At 43.9% G+C, this 15504-nt stretch overlaps 1 protein-coding gene across 1 annotated transcript in view; it reads left to right on the top strand.

Annotated features, from left to right (window-relative positions):
* The first annotated feature begins 207 nt into the window (after positions 1-207).
* Positions 208-15504, top strand: part of LOC126095139 (uncharacterized) — a 173426-nt gene continuing 158129 nt past the window's right edge. The window contains exon 1 of the mRNA XM_049909859.1: positions 208-328. Coding sequence (XP_049765816.1) covers positions 224-328 — 105 coding nt within the window. The 5' untranslated portion in view covers positions 208-223. The remainder of the gene's footprint in view (positions 329-15504) is intronic.

Below are 15504 nucleotides of genomic sequence, written 5' to 3'. Positions count from 1 at the left end.
CGAGCCGCGAGCGAAGAAGCTGGAGACCCCCGTGTCTGTCAGCAAGCCGGCGGGCAGACGCGCTGGCGCCGCGCGGGCCTTGGCACCTGTTGCTGCGCTGTGTTTTGTTGTTGCCGGAGTCCCCGCGTGGCGTCTCTAGCGGCGGTGTGGGTGAGGGCGGGGTGGGGCGCCGCGGGCGGACGCGGGGCTGTGTCAGTGCTCGGCCGACCGCCGCGCCGTAAACATGTCGTGGTCGTGCTCGTCGCGCGCCGTGGTCGCCATGCAGCTGGCCGCCTGGAGCGTGGCCGGCGTGCTGCTGCTGCACCGCGGACTCTCCACGCTCGCCAAGGTGCGTACTGTGTCGCATCTCTCTGTCCCAACGCGACAAGGAATGGCAAGTACAGCCGCACCTCGCATACACAACAAGACTGTCACAACAAAATATTTACAAGTGTGGACGCCAACTCTACTGACGTATTTGGATGAGATCCAGTGACGTTGGTTGATTATTTCTGTTCAAGCTAAGGGCTTTAGTATTCCAAAACCAAGTAGGAGGGCTATTAGGAAAGTAAGGTCCGATAGGTCGCGAAATGGAAACGACAGTGAAAGTCCGACGAAGATTTGTACAGTTGTGTTCGACAATGTCTCTAGTATGTTAGTCGATGGCGTCACGTTGTTGTTTTCTGCACTGACAAGGGAACCTCCCCATCGCACCTCCCTCAGAACACAGATCAATCCAGAAAACAGGTAGAAGTTGTGTGGGACTATGGAAAAAGTAAACAAAATATACAAACTCTCAGTCCATGTGCAAGATGGGCAACTTCAAGGATCGTCTGAGGCCAGGAGCGCCGTGGTCTCGTGGTTAGCGTGAGCAGCTGCGGAACGAGAGGTGCTTGGTTCAAGTCTTCCCTCGAGTGAAAAGTTTAATTTTTTATTTTCAGACAATTATTATCTGTCCGTCCGTCCGTCCGATGCGAGGTAACTGCGCCGTAGTATGGGGACGCTACACCTAAACAAACATCGAAACACACGACGTCAGTCGACTACAGCGCACGGAAGAGAGAGTATTCCTGCTAACGAGGCTCCCTGGCTGGCAGTTGACTGTTCGCTACTTTGGACGAGAGTGCATTAAATACATGCCGGCACGGTAGCTCAGCGTGTTCGGTCAGAGGGTTTAGCTACCCTCTGTAACAAAAAAAAAACTGAGTGAACAGATCAACGAACAACCTGAATCGGTGTCATGAGACGTCCGCCCCGATCATATATAACGAACAAAATAGAACAAAATGAGATCAACGAAGAATTAAAAAAAAAATACGTGCGATGTATTGCGTGGACAATATGAATCCAGCAAATATAGCTCGCGACTTCAATAACAAGGTCAATGAATATTGGAGAGGCACGTCCTTTCGTCTACTAATCGCACGGTTTTGCAGTGCGGTCGCAAAACACAGACACTAAACCTATTACAGTGAACAGAGACGTCAATGAACGAACGGACAGATCATAACTTTACGAAAATAAAGGAAGTAAACTTCTCACTCGAGGGAAGACTTGAACCAAGGACCCCTCGTTCCGCAGCTGCCAACGCTAACCACGGGACCACGGCGCTCCTGAGTTCACACTATCCTTGATGTTGCCAATCTTGCACATGGACTGAGAGTTTGTATATTTTGCTTATTTGTTTCATAGTTCCACACAACTTCTTCCTCTTTTCTCGATTGATCTGTGTTCAGTTTTTCAAGACCTATCCACTGTGCCAACTTATAACTAAATCTGAGGGGGGTGCGATGGGGAGGTTCCCTTGTGAGTACACACTGAGCACGTAAAGATGCCTAGAACAATAGTGTCTCCCACCAAGTATGGGTGCCCGCTGTAAGTTTGCGCCTGATGTCATGCAACCCCATATAACGTATGTTGTGGGTTGGCAGGAGAGCCAACACCGGTATGAGAGGAAGCCGGAAGGCACGCGTTTTAGCTCACGCAGGCTGGCGTGAGGTCTGGAACAGGACAAGGAAATTCGACTGTAGAAAAAACTGACGTAGCTGGTGGAATACTTAACTTTAATCCATAAATGGTGAACATCGCTCTTGACGGTACATGTTTTACAGTATCAATAGTAACTGGTAATGGCGCCTTGCTAGGTCGTAGCAAATGACGTAACTGAAGGCAATGCTAACCATCGTCTCGGCAAATGAGAGCGTATTTTGTCAGTGAACCATCGCTAGCAAAGTCGGTTGTACCACTGGGCGAGTGCTAGGAAGTCTCTATAGACCTGCCGTGTGGCGGCGCTCGGTCTGCAATCACTGACAGTGGTGACACGCGGGTCCGACGTATACTAACGGACCGCGGCCGATTTAAAGGCTACCACCTAGCAAGTGTGGTGTCTGGCGGTGACACCACAACGTACATGTCATGCATTTCCTTCTTCATAAGAATTTTCGACCGCACACTGCAGGGGCAACCAGTACGCCCCTGCAGCGATTTCGATGGGAAGTGTTTCATCACCCACCATCCATCCCGGACTTGGCTCCCTCTGATGTTTATCTCAGCTCACGTGAACTGCTGACTATGAAGACAGCATTGTGGCACAGACATAGAACTGCAGACGAGTGTAGAGAAGTAGCGGAAAGGACAGGTGGCTGTCTTCTATGAGGAGCGTATCGAGAAGTTGGTACAACGATACGACAAATGGCTGAGTTGAAGCTGCGACTCTTTCGAGAAATAGTAGGAAGCTGTAGCAAACTGTTCCAAATAAAACATTTTTGATTTTATCTGAGGTTTCCATTTCACGATCGATCGCACCTTACTTTCCGAATAGCCCTCGTATTTTAATGTCTTGGCACAGTAATGCGTTTCGCTCTTGGTCCGTGATTGATGTGATAACAGCAGTTAAATGAAAAATATTAATATTAGTTGCTTACATGTTATACCTTTAGATTAATGCCACAAAATATGAACAACTGTGACCTCGACAAACTGCACAGCGACTAATGTGACACGCTGTCTCATTCCTTCTCGTGGTCTAGTTTTAGTGTGTATTGCCAGAGAGCATATATTCACTTTAATGTGTTATTGTTTAGCTTTGCAGTGTTTGTCATAACATGTGCGAGTATTGGTTAACTGCTATGCATCTTTTTGTGGGGAGAAGCTTAACGTGACTTACTTAGATCTTTCTCTGTTGTTATCAATCAACAGCATACCTAAACAACTCGTTGAAAACAGTAAATATTTCTTTGATTTAGTTAAAACACTTGATTGTGTAGCACATAAAACATTTTTGCGTAACTTGCAACATTCTGTGATTATGGAAAAAGTTCAACAATGGTTCACGTCCTACATGGAAAGCGGGAAGTAAAAGGTAGCCCTCCAGCGCCAACAAACTTTGAAGAGATTTGAATCTGACAGGTATCACGCAACGTGAGGGATCTGCCATACGGTGGTATCCTGAGTTTGTTGCCGTTTTCGACATATTTCAACGATCTGCCACTGAACATTATAGACGACTCAAAAATCTTCCTCTTTCCAGATTAAACAAGTATAATGGCGGAAGACGTGAAATGCAATGCAAATGATGTAGCTAATAGGGTGCTCGCTAACAAAAGAACGTGGATTCCAGAGAACACTACAACAAAACTAAATTCCTACAATACATCACAAAATGCTTGAAAAAGCTAAATTTTACTGTCCCAAGATGCTCAAACAGCCAATGAAGTCGATCATGTTAATTTCTCAGGACTGAAGGTAGACGGGAATGTTTCTTGGAATACTGAGTTCATGATCTCATGCAGAAACTGAATGCTGCTACCTTCACTGTACACTGAGGTGACAAAAGTCATGGGTTACATCCTAATATCGTGTCGAACGTCCTTTTACGCGGTACACTACAATTACTCGAAGTTGTTTGGACAAGTCGTTGTATGTCCGCTGCAGAAATATTGAGTCATGCTACCTCTATAGCCAGCCATCATTGCGAAAGTGTTGCTGGTGCAGAACTTTGTGCATTAGCTGACCTTTCCATCAAGTCCAATAGGTGCTCTATTTGATTCACATCGAGCGATTTGGGTGACCAAATCGATCGCTCGAATTATCCAGAATGTTCTTCAAACCAATCGCGAACAATTGTGGCCTGGTGGCATGGTGCTTTGTCATCTATAAAAGTTCCATCATTGTTTGAGAACATGAAGTCCCATGAAAGGCTGAAAATAGTCTCCAAGTAACCGAACATAGCCATTTGGGCCACGGACCACAGAACGCAGCCCATTTCATGCAAACACAGCCCCCCCTCCCCATTGTGGAGCCACAACCAGCTCGCACAGTGCCTTGTTGACAACTTAGATCTGTGTCTTCCTGGGGCCTGCGCCACCTGTGAACCCTACCATCCGTTCTTACCAACTGAAATCGGGACTTACCGTACCAAGCTACGGTTTTCCAGTCGTCTGGGGTCCAACCGATATGGCCAAGAGCCCAGGAGAGGCGCTGCAGGCGATGCCATGCTGTTAGGATGGTACTCGATCGTCTGCCGCTATAGCGCATTAACGCCAAATTTCGTCGCACTGTCCTAATGGAGCCGGCCGCGGTGGTCTAGCGGTTCTAGGCGCTCAGTCCGGAACCGCGGGACTGCTACGGTCGCAGGTTCGAATCCTGCCTCGGGCATAGATGTGTGAGATGTCCTTAGGTTAGTTAGGTTTAAGTAGTTCTAAGTTCTAGGGGACTGATGACCACAGATGTTAAGTCCCATAGTGATCAGAGCCATTTTTTTGTCCTAATGGATACGTTCGTCGTACGTCGATTCTGCGGTAATTTCACGCAGTGTTGCTTGTTTATTAGCACTGACGACTCATTAAATGTTGCACCGTTGCTTTGGTCGTTAAAGTGCAGGCCGTCCGCCATTGCATTATCCATGGTGGGAGTTAATGTTTGACATGTGGTCTTTCCGCCACACTCTTGATTCTGTGGACCTCGGAATACTGAATTCCCTAACGATTTCCGACACAGAATATCCCATGCGTTTAACCCCAACTGGCATTCCGCGTTCAAAGTGTGTTAATTTCCACCTTGCGGCCTTACTGACGTCGGAAACCATTTCGCAAGAATCCTCTGAGTACAAATAACAGCTCCGCCAATGCGCTACCCTCGTGTACACGATACTACCGCCATCTGAATATGCGCATCTCGCTAGCCTGCGACCTTTGTCATCTCAATGTAAGAGTAACCTCCATTTTCTCTGACACCGAATCGCAAAGGCTTGTTTACTTCGCTGGTATTCACTCTGTTATCACGTATGGTGTTATATTTTGTACAGTTCTGAGAATTAATTAAGGATATTCTTAACTGAGAAAAGGGCACCAAGAGTGATATGTGCTGTCAGTTAGCGAGCACCGTGAAGGACCTTTTCCAGGTGTATCGTAATTGTGGTCGTGCGATTTTTTCTTTAAAGTATTGTCTCATTCAAAAGAAACTGCAACATTCATTCAATGAACGGTAGACGGTAAAACAATACTCTTTTGGATACCACTTCCTTAAATACTGTACAGAAAGACGCGCGCTGGCCTGTTTTCATTTTCAGTAGGCTCCCAGCAGTACTGAGAACATACAGTGATAAACCCCACGTATTCTAATCCAATTTTAAAGTTTTCATTGTGGCGCATTCGTCCTGTTCTGTAAAGGAGTGCATCACACTAACTATCCTCTGTAGTGTGTTATCTATTCGTATACCTTGCCACAACGTTTTTTATGTTTCACTAATTCTCTTAGTTCTTTAATCAGCATTCTGAAAACTAAGCACTGACTCTTCCACTGTCCACGGAACCTGATAAATATATAAACAAAAGTTTCTTCACAGCACATACGTGAAGAATAGCTAAGACCTCCAAGAAGTTAATTGTGGGCTATGGGCGGCAGACACGGCTCAGTAGTAAGACATTGCGCTAATATTTCAGAGGAATGGTGTTTTTAATGTCCGTCTGCAGTCGGGTTTCCAGTTTCTCACTTTTTCCCTAAATCTCTTCATCCAGATTTACTAATTTTTCCTCTAAAGAAACCTAAACAATATCTTATACTTCATTTCTCATCTATGTTTGCAGTTCGCCTGTAACAAATTTATTTTTTCCTCTGATCTGATAGTCACACAGCCACGCTCCATATAATACAAGCCTCTTTATTGTCTGCAGGCACATCAACAATGTAGCCATTCATGTTATCGCACTCTTTTCCATTAGCACACATCAACACCTAATTACTCTCGCAGCATACTTTTGGGATGTTAATGTTGAAAACTATTTTACAACACTAGATCATTATGGGGGAATATCATTTTTAGGCTTGGGAAAACCATTGTTCTGTTTGCATGCCCACAGCAATGCGGAAGATGAACAGTGATTTAAATGCCCTGATATCGAAAGTAGACGCAAGCGTCTGCAGGGCCACCCTATTCGTAGTAAAGCAGCCGACTAAGTAGGATTTCAGTCAAGTGGTTTACGCCACTTGTTTTATGCGCTCACAGTAAGGCCTGATCACCCTTCCAATCCAGTACAGATGCTGTTTAAAGTGTGCATGATTGAGTTTAGCGATGTCCTTCACATAGAATATTTGTGAAACTATTTATTTAGTGCACCGATCGAATACTGGGAATATGTGTAAATTTCATTATAGCTGTAGCCCCTGATGGATGTATATTTCATCCATTCAGTCATGCTTGTTTCTTACTACTTCCTTTAGTTTCTGAGACTAACGTGGCATCAGCCTGAATGCCTTTGTCCATGGCGCCCTGGATCTTATGAAGATCAGAGCGAAGTGAGTTTTGTAAGATCTCTGTTTGTGGAATCCATGCTGCTTTTTATAGAGATGCTAAACGTCATAATATGGCATAAAACGTGTACAGTAATTCTAGCGTTATGAACCTGTAATTATTCGCGCCTATCTGACGACCTTTTTTGAAAACGGGAAGTAGTAATGGGATGTGACAAGATTACCTAAGCAGCATAATGTCAAGTGAGAGTGATTTGTGGTGGTGCGTGCCGGCAGCATGTAGGTGAATTATGTGACGCCGAGCCAGAGTGATTTAATGAACGACATGGGTGGGGTCAATCGAAGGGATGATCATTTTAAAGGAGAGTTGCCACAAATCTGATTTCACCTTCAGTGGTTAGGGGACTGGGGACACAGGGAGCTGTTTCCATGAGATGGTGTGTTTATCATCGTGATAGAGACAGTCATTGCTGATCGGAGGGGCGACCCGTGTTTTGCACTTCTGCGAGAAGTCAGGTGCTACAATGGCTAGAAACCTTCTGGCTGGGATGATGTTTTAGATGGTGATTGGATTGGCAACCAAGACAGGTTGACAAAAAAAAATGGTTCAAATGGCTCTGAGCACTATGGGACTCAACTGCTGTGGTCATCAGTCCCCTAGAACTTAGAACTACTTAAACCTAACTAACCTAAGGACATAACACACATCCATGCCCGAGGCAGGATTCGAACCTGCGACCGGAGCGGTCACGCGGTTCCAGACTGAAGTGCCTTTAACCGCACGGCCACACCGGCCGGCTACAGGTTGACACTTTTTTCCTTTCATTGGTTAGGTGACCATATTAGATAAAGAATATTTGGCAACAGTGTGATTCTGCTTGGGATTAGGATGGTCTACAGTGGTAAATGAAGACGTCGTCGGTAAGTGATCGTTGGTTAAAAGAGAACCAGAGAATTAAGGTGACAAAGTATTTTAACCTTGAAAAAGTTGAAGAGATTAGTAGCTGTACTCGCAAGTGGAAGTAATGTTTCTGAAGAAGAACCACCAGAAGAACGTATCCAAAACTGCTCCAGAGAAAGGGACAGAATGGTACAGGACGATTGATAGCCAAATGTGTGTTAAATAAATGACGCCAAACACGCGTCCGAAGCAAGATTACGAAACATTTTTCATGAACAGTTAACAAAGAGATAGCTTTGTGCAAGGTAAGTGATGCATTTATTGGGCGCAGACCAAAATAAATTTGAAAGTAAACTCTCCACCAATTCTTGGAACTATTTACAGGGAGTCGAATTGGTACTGAGCTGCAATTTATTGCTGTGGACGATACATAGGTGTGGACGCAACAGCCAAAGCTTTGAGTGAAAGACAGTGGTCTTCAATCTAAAAGAAAGTACTTGCTTTCGTAGGTCGGAAAAGTTATGGTCTTTTGAGATTCTTCTTATCGATTCATTTGCAAAAGGCGTAACGATAACTGGTGAACCAAATAGATACATGGTTGCCAGCAGTATCAAACAACAAACTGATATCAGGTCTATGTACCCATCCATGAAATTCATGATCATAAGATAACAGAAATAATCGTGTTTCGCCTGCCCAATGAGACTGTCCAAAAAATTGTTTTGTCAGTGCAGAAATGAGTATTTGGAAGTATGAATCATTGGAATAAGCAAACTGTTCATGTTGTTAGGCACCATACGACGTCCACCTATTCCCTCAACTAAAGAAATTGGTGGCTGCAGAACATAAAACGATTATTGGTTTTTTCGAAGATCTTCCAGAATCTCTTTTCAGAGAAGTAACCAAATTCCGGGAAAAATGGTCAAAGTGCATTTATCTGAAAGAATACTGCATCTTAATTTAGTTAATGTAAGACAGAAAAAATTTATTTTCGCTTACAGGTAAAAATTTTTTTCAGTGGCGCCATATGTCCACAAGAGGTGGCACAAGACAAATTGGCACCCGATAACTGTAAGTTGACAGCTAAAAGTATTTTCAAGTTTCAAATTCAGGTAAAAACTGTACAGTCCAAAGATAAGCCGTACAACGCTTTGTCTACTTCTGAAACCGTCTGTTGTTATGACACCACTCCTCGGCCGAGCTCGCAGTGACAAGATAAGAAGATTAAAGCGTATCTACCAGCTACCGTACGTCTTTATCAACAGATGACTGTAGGAAAACACTGATGAAATAATCAGTATTGCGCACGGGGAACTATAGTTCGTGAAACATTCTACCTGTTCAGTGTGTTGTAGATGATAATAAGTGGTGGAAGACAACATCGATCATATGAGTGCGAAAATAACTGAGAATACATTGGTGTTTCATTATACTATAAACAGCATCCGTCCATCTTGACTTCTGCCTTGCACAGAAATAGGGAGTGCTGATCCTTCAGCTGGAAAAAGTAACGACAACGAATATACAGGGTATCCATTCTTAGATTTCCAGAAGAATAAATCATGAAGCATATATCTCCCGAGAGGTGTTTCGGCTAAAACTTGCGGAAGAAACAGGTTGCAAGGTAACCTTATTAATTTTATCCTATATGACGTTGAAGTCGATCAAAATGACTAAACTTCATTTTTTTTAAATGTGAAACTCAATTTTATGGCATCTTATAATCCTATGCTAAGAACTAAGCTTTGCCTGAAACTCGTTTTCATACTCTTGTAGACGTCACGGTAAGGGGTGCAACTGGGATAAACTTCGTTGCTTCATGGAGATCCCCATTATAATTTCAATGATTCTAAAAAAAATCAAAAAAACTCGGTACCGCAACTATTTTAAGATCTGTCCGTAAGAATTTATCAGATGTGCATTGCAAAGATGTTACGTGTGCAGGCTCTACATATTCCTTGATAAAGATCGTTTGTTTTGACTATATGAAGTTTCGTCTGCTGCGCCATTACGAATTAAACGAATATGATTGCTCTGTCGTCTCCTCTAGCTGCATCTCATAGAATGTATATTTTTCACGAGACATTTTTCTGCTAAGATTGAAACAGCGCACAATTACGCTTTACGTAAGCCGGAGACATAAAGTTTGACACATGGCACAGTCGCTTTCATGTTTGTGATCCATAAAGTATTCAGCAAAACTAGGGAATGGCTTCGCACAATACCTCAAACATTACGTTTCTTTCAGGTAAAAGTTCACACTAAATTGTGAATTTAGGCATCTTGCTTAAATTGTTTCGGACATTTCAAATGGTTCAAATGGCTCTGAACACTATGGGACTTAACATCTATGGTCATCAGTCCCCTAGAACTTGGAACTACTTAAACCTAACTAACCTAAGGTCATCACACAACACCCAGTCATCACGAGGCAGAGAAAATCGCTGACCCCGCCGCGAATCGATCCCGGGAACCCGGGCGTGGGAAGCGAGAACGCTACCGCACGACCACGAGCTGCGGACTCGGACATTTCATCAAGTATGTATTTCAATGAAATGTATTTCTTTACCTGTCCTCGCGAATGTGATACAGAAATTCCTTTGCATGTCCTCGTGGAAGTGATGTAGAGCTCCTTGTTTAATCTTTTCACAAAGGACAGGAAATAAATGTAGCACTCGAACGACTTTCTGGTTACTATGAGGATTCGCTCACAACGTTTGAAGAGACATTAGTTCAACTGAAGTGATAGCGGAACTACAGACAAACTTTTTTTATAGTCGTATAACTTTGCTCAGAAGATCACAGTGCATTAAGTGTCTCCAAAACCATCCTTTGAGGCGCACAGTTTCATCTGGACATGGCCCTCAGTCAGATACACAAATACACTGAAGTACCAAACGTCTTGGGATAACTCCTGTGAGCAAGACATCGCAGTAAACAGAAGATTCACTTAACTTGTATGTTCCCAAGTGTATGAAGACTCATTGCAAATAATGCAACAAGAAAAAAGTTCACCTATCACGATAAAGGATGACAGCCAAAAACAGTTACAGATAAAAATTTATTAAAATTCTTGACCAAGGTTTCGGTACATATAAATATACCTTCATCAGAAGTAAAAAATCTAAAATTACATCATGCAATGGAGATTAATAAAACAAGTGTGCCAAAGGCGTCGTCAATAATTAAGACATCATAGGCGAAGTAATGGTGCTAAACTGTTCGCTTTGACCCTGTGCCCATAGTCATGCTGTACAAATGGAGAAGATGTCTTAATTATTGACGACGCCTTTGGCACAATTGTTTTATTAATCTCCATTGCATGATGTAATCTTAGATTTTTTACTTCTGATGAAGGTATATTTATATGTACCGAAACCTTGGTCAAGAATTTTAATAAATTTTTATCCTGCAACTGTTTATGGCTGTCATCCTTTATCGTGAAGAATTTCAACAGCTGCTGTTGCAACCATGTTTAAAATCTTGAAGTTCACTTATCACAACAGCGTCAGTGATGATGCTCTCTGAACTTAGGATGGAAGATGGTGTCTTAGCAAAGAGGCTCCAGTTGCGAGTGGGGTGTCTGGCTGGCGCCTGCCATCCTATATTGTGGCGGCACAGGGCGCTTATAGTCCAGAGCCAGTGAAGGCGTGGCTCAGTGGGAGCACACAATTGGTTCCGCCAGATTCCGCGCGGCTGCTATCGGCGTCATATGAAAACTTCCAGTTCCGTTGCCCATGGGGTGGTATCGATACTGATACCACAGACGGATTGACTCAGAGGTGTGACAGAAAGACAGGAAAAGTTACTGCTGCCCATGAGTACAACATGACTGAAGTTGTCCAATTTGTTGGTGTGTTAACGCCGACTGTCTGTCGTGCCTACAAGGAATGGAGCACCATTCGCAGCCATGTAACACAGAGTAAGATCACTGGTCGTAATCAGAGCCTAAACGACAGGGACAGGTTGATGAATGTCACATCTTGTCAACACCAGTCTATCTCAGACCCTACAGGAATTGCTGCTGTCGGTGAATAAAGACCCATCTCAACCGTTATCGAGTGAACATTGTGAAGGAAACTGCATACATTGCACATTTTGAGTCGGTTACTTCGCGGAAGACCGTCTGTCACAGCGCTATTTACAGCCGCACGTCTTCAGTTGCCCAAACAACCCGAACTGGACAACAACCGACTGTAAACGTATAATGTGTGTGATAAACAACTCTCGGTCCTGCCTCTTTTCGACTAAAGTGAAGTGCACCGAAGACGCAATAAGGCGTTTAAGCAGCATTGTGCGGGGAGCGTAGTTGAAGCTGCAGGAAGTTCTGCGATGATGGAGAAATTAAAACAGTCTTTAATAACAATTTTTTTATTTAATTTAGTTACCGGTTTCGATCCTTGCATAAAAGGACGAGCTAAAAATTTAATCTAAATACAGCTGCAGGTTAGAAATGGGTCCACAGTAAAATAGTAGTTAAAATTATACATTCTTATATCGGCTTATGCAGAATCTTATAAATCCAATCTCTAACATTGTAAGATTCCATTGCAACGCATCCTTACTATTAGCTAAACATAGTGGCCAGTTCTACTCAGTTGTTTGCATTCATTGCATATGAAATCATAGTATGCTAACAGCAGCCGTACATAACGGACCACGGCAGCTCATCACAGTATTATTGTGTTTTTAACGCTAGTGACGAGGCTAATCGTGGCTGAAATTTTTGTTTGTTTCTTCCACTAAGTCCAAAGAGACACATTTGTTATTTGTCAGATGTTTATCAGGTGATGCTGAATTAACCGTACTACGTACAAAATGGTTCAAATGGCCCTGAGCACTATGGGACTTAACTTCTAAGGTCATCAGTCCCCTATAACTTAGATCTACTTAAACCTAACTAACCTAAGGATATCTCACACATCCATGCCCGAGCCAGGATTCGAACTTGCGACCGTAGCGGTGGCGCTGTTCCAGACTGTAGCACATAGAACCGCTCGGCCACCCTGGCCGGCAACTACGTACACTGTTGTTCAAATGTTCAAATGTCACCCAGCATATAGGAAGGGTACAGAACACGTCTATACACAAATTGGGAGCGCTAGTGTACATACACTCACGGAAGGCAAATTCGCAGCACCAAAAAATAATTAATGTACAGCAATGAAATTTTTGGAAAACGTTTGTCTAGGTAACATATTCAAGCGATTACCAATGCAAGGTCACAGTATGAAACGTTCCCTTTTGAAGAATTATACAAGACTGTGCTTAAACTGACACACAATATTTTTAGCGCAACGCAATCTGACTTTCAAAATCCCTACAAAAGAATGGCCCTGACTAACATTAACCTATACCTTTCACAAATCAATTACCTCACCAAAAATCTTCGTTACTCGAACTACTGCAATACAGCGAGCGCCACTACCGCCAGCTAAATAACAGATTAAAACTACGGAAGGCACTAACTACTGATGGGCATAGTTAGCAAATGAAAGATTTTAATAGAGAACAAACAATGTATTTACCTCAATAGTGTTCAAAAGTCATAATGTATATAGCAGTTCATGATATCCAGTATTACAAATTTCAAAACTCCGCCATCTCTCTCCCCACATCCACCACTGCTGGCGGCTCACCTCCAACTGCGCAACGCTACGCGCTGTTGACATCCATCTGCCCAACACTACAATGGCATACAACAATGCAAACTAGCCGCAGACTGCACACAGCACAGCCAGTGATTTTCATACAGAGCGCTACCTGGCGTTACCAATAAGAAAACCTAAACAGCCTACTTACAACAGGTTAATGTAAGGAAAGGTAAGCTATTGCAAATGAAGAATGCTGGTACATTAACAATCGGTGTAACCGCCATAATGGTGAATGCAACCATGCAAACGGTTATGTTGCACATGTGCTGGATGTCAGTTTGTGGGATGGAGTTTCATGTCTGTTGCACTTGGTGGTCAGTACAGGGATGTTTATGCTTGTTGTGGTCCGATGATGTCGCATGTACCATCGACTGGAGATAGGCCTGGTGATCGAGTAGGCCAAGGCAGCATGTCTATACTGTATAGAGCATGTTGGGTTACAACAGCGGAAGGCTCTATATGGGGAAACACCTCCTGGAATACTATTCATGAAAGGCAGCACGACAGGTCGAATCACCAGATTGATATACAAATTAGTAGTTAGGGTGCGTGCGACAATCACAGATGCTCCTGCTATCGCACAAAATCGCATCCTGAATCATAACTCCAGGCGTAGGTCGAGTGCGTCTGGTAGGCAGACAAATCTGTTGCAGGCCCTCAAATGGGCTCCTTGTAACCAAGACGTGACCATCACTGTATCGAAGCAGAACCGGCTTTCATCAGAAAACACAACAGATCTCCACCCCGTCCTACAGAGAGCTCTCAGTTGACACCACTGATGTCGCAAACGGGGCTGCTTTGGAGTCAGTGGAATACACGCTACAGGGCTCGGAGCTGTCCTTGAAGTAACCGATCTGTAACAGTTTGTTGTGTCACTGACGTACCAACTGCTGCTCAGATTGATGCAGTACGATGCGCCAGAACCATACATCGAACACGGTGGTCTTCCCTCTCAGGAGTGCCACGTGGCTGTCTAGACCCCGAGCTTTCTGCGATAGTACATCGTCGTCAGTACCGCTGCCAGCAATCACGTGCAGTGCCTACATTCCTGCCAAGTCTATCTGCAGTATCGCAGAAGCAACATTCATCTTCTCGTAGCGCTATTACACGACCTCGTTGAAAGTGAGTAAGGTGTTGATAATTGCGTCTTTGCTGCCTTAAAAGCATTCTTGACTAACGAAGTCACCTTGTCTAATCACAAAGATAATTAACGCTCGTGACCGTAGCCTCAAGTATTTGAAGTAAGCCTGATTTGCATCCTCTTAGTGGCGATACTAGCGCCAATCCTGTGCGACTGGCGCGAAATATGAATAAGACATCATCTTGCAGATGTAGAAACACACCTACCAAATTTAGTTTCTGTTGCACAACTCCTTCTTGATGTTGCGATTCCTTTCGTCAGTGATTAAACTGCAATAAAGACTGAAACAGTTGAAGCGCAAGTATTCATTAGCCATGTAAATCATTAACAAAACCTGTGGTGTCACCGCCAGACACCACACTTGCTACGTGGTAGCTTTAAATCGGCCGCGGTCCATTAGTACATGTCGGACCCGCGTGTCGCCACTGTCAGTAATTGCAGACCGAGCGCCACCACACGGCAGGTCTAGAGAGACGTACTAGGACTCGGCCCAGTTGTACGGACGACTTGCTGGCGACTACACTGACGAAGCCTTTCTCTCATTTGCCCAGATACAGTTAGAATAGCCTTCAGCTAAGTCCATGGCTACGACATAGCAAGGAGCCATTAACCATTTCTAGAGAGAGTCTCACTTGTATCATCCAGAATGCTGTATACAAATGATGGATTAAAGTTAAGTATTCCAGCAGCTACGTACTTTTCTTTATAGCATTCATTACGTATCCTGTTTCAGACCTAACGCCAGCCGGCGTGTGTAAACGCGTGCCTTTCGGTTACCCGTCACTGTGGACTGGCTGTCTTGTCAGTCCACCACAAAACCATTCACACAGACAATACATCATTGACCATGTGATAGTCGGCCGTTGTGGCCGAGCGATCCTAGGCGCTTCAGTCTGGAACCGCGCGACCTCAACGGTCGCAGGTTCGAATCCTGCCTCGGGCATGGATGTGTGTGGTGTCCTTAGGTTAGTTAGGTTTAAGTAGTTCTAAGTTCTAGGGGACTGATGACCTCAGATATTAAGTCCCATAGTGCTCAGAGCCATTTGAACCATTTTTAAACCATGTGATAAATAACATCA

The sequence above is a fragment of the Schistocerca cancellata genome, chromosome 8 (assembly GCF_023864275.1).
Source record: "Schistocerca cancellata isolate TAMUIC-IGC-003103 chromosome 8, iqSchCanc2.1, whole genome shotgun sequence".
Classification (NCBI taxonomy): domain Eukaryota; kingdom Metazoa; phylum Arthropoda; class Insecta; order Orthoptera; family Acrididae; genus Schistocerca; species Schistocerca cancellata.
The sequence above is the reverse complement of the archived record's forward strand: the minus strand, read 5'-3'. Positions and strand labels throughout refer to the sequence as shown.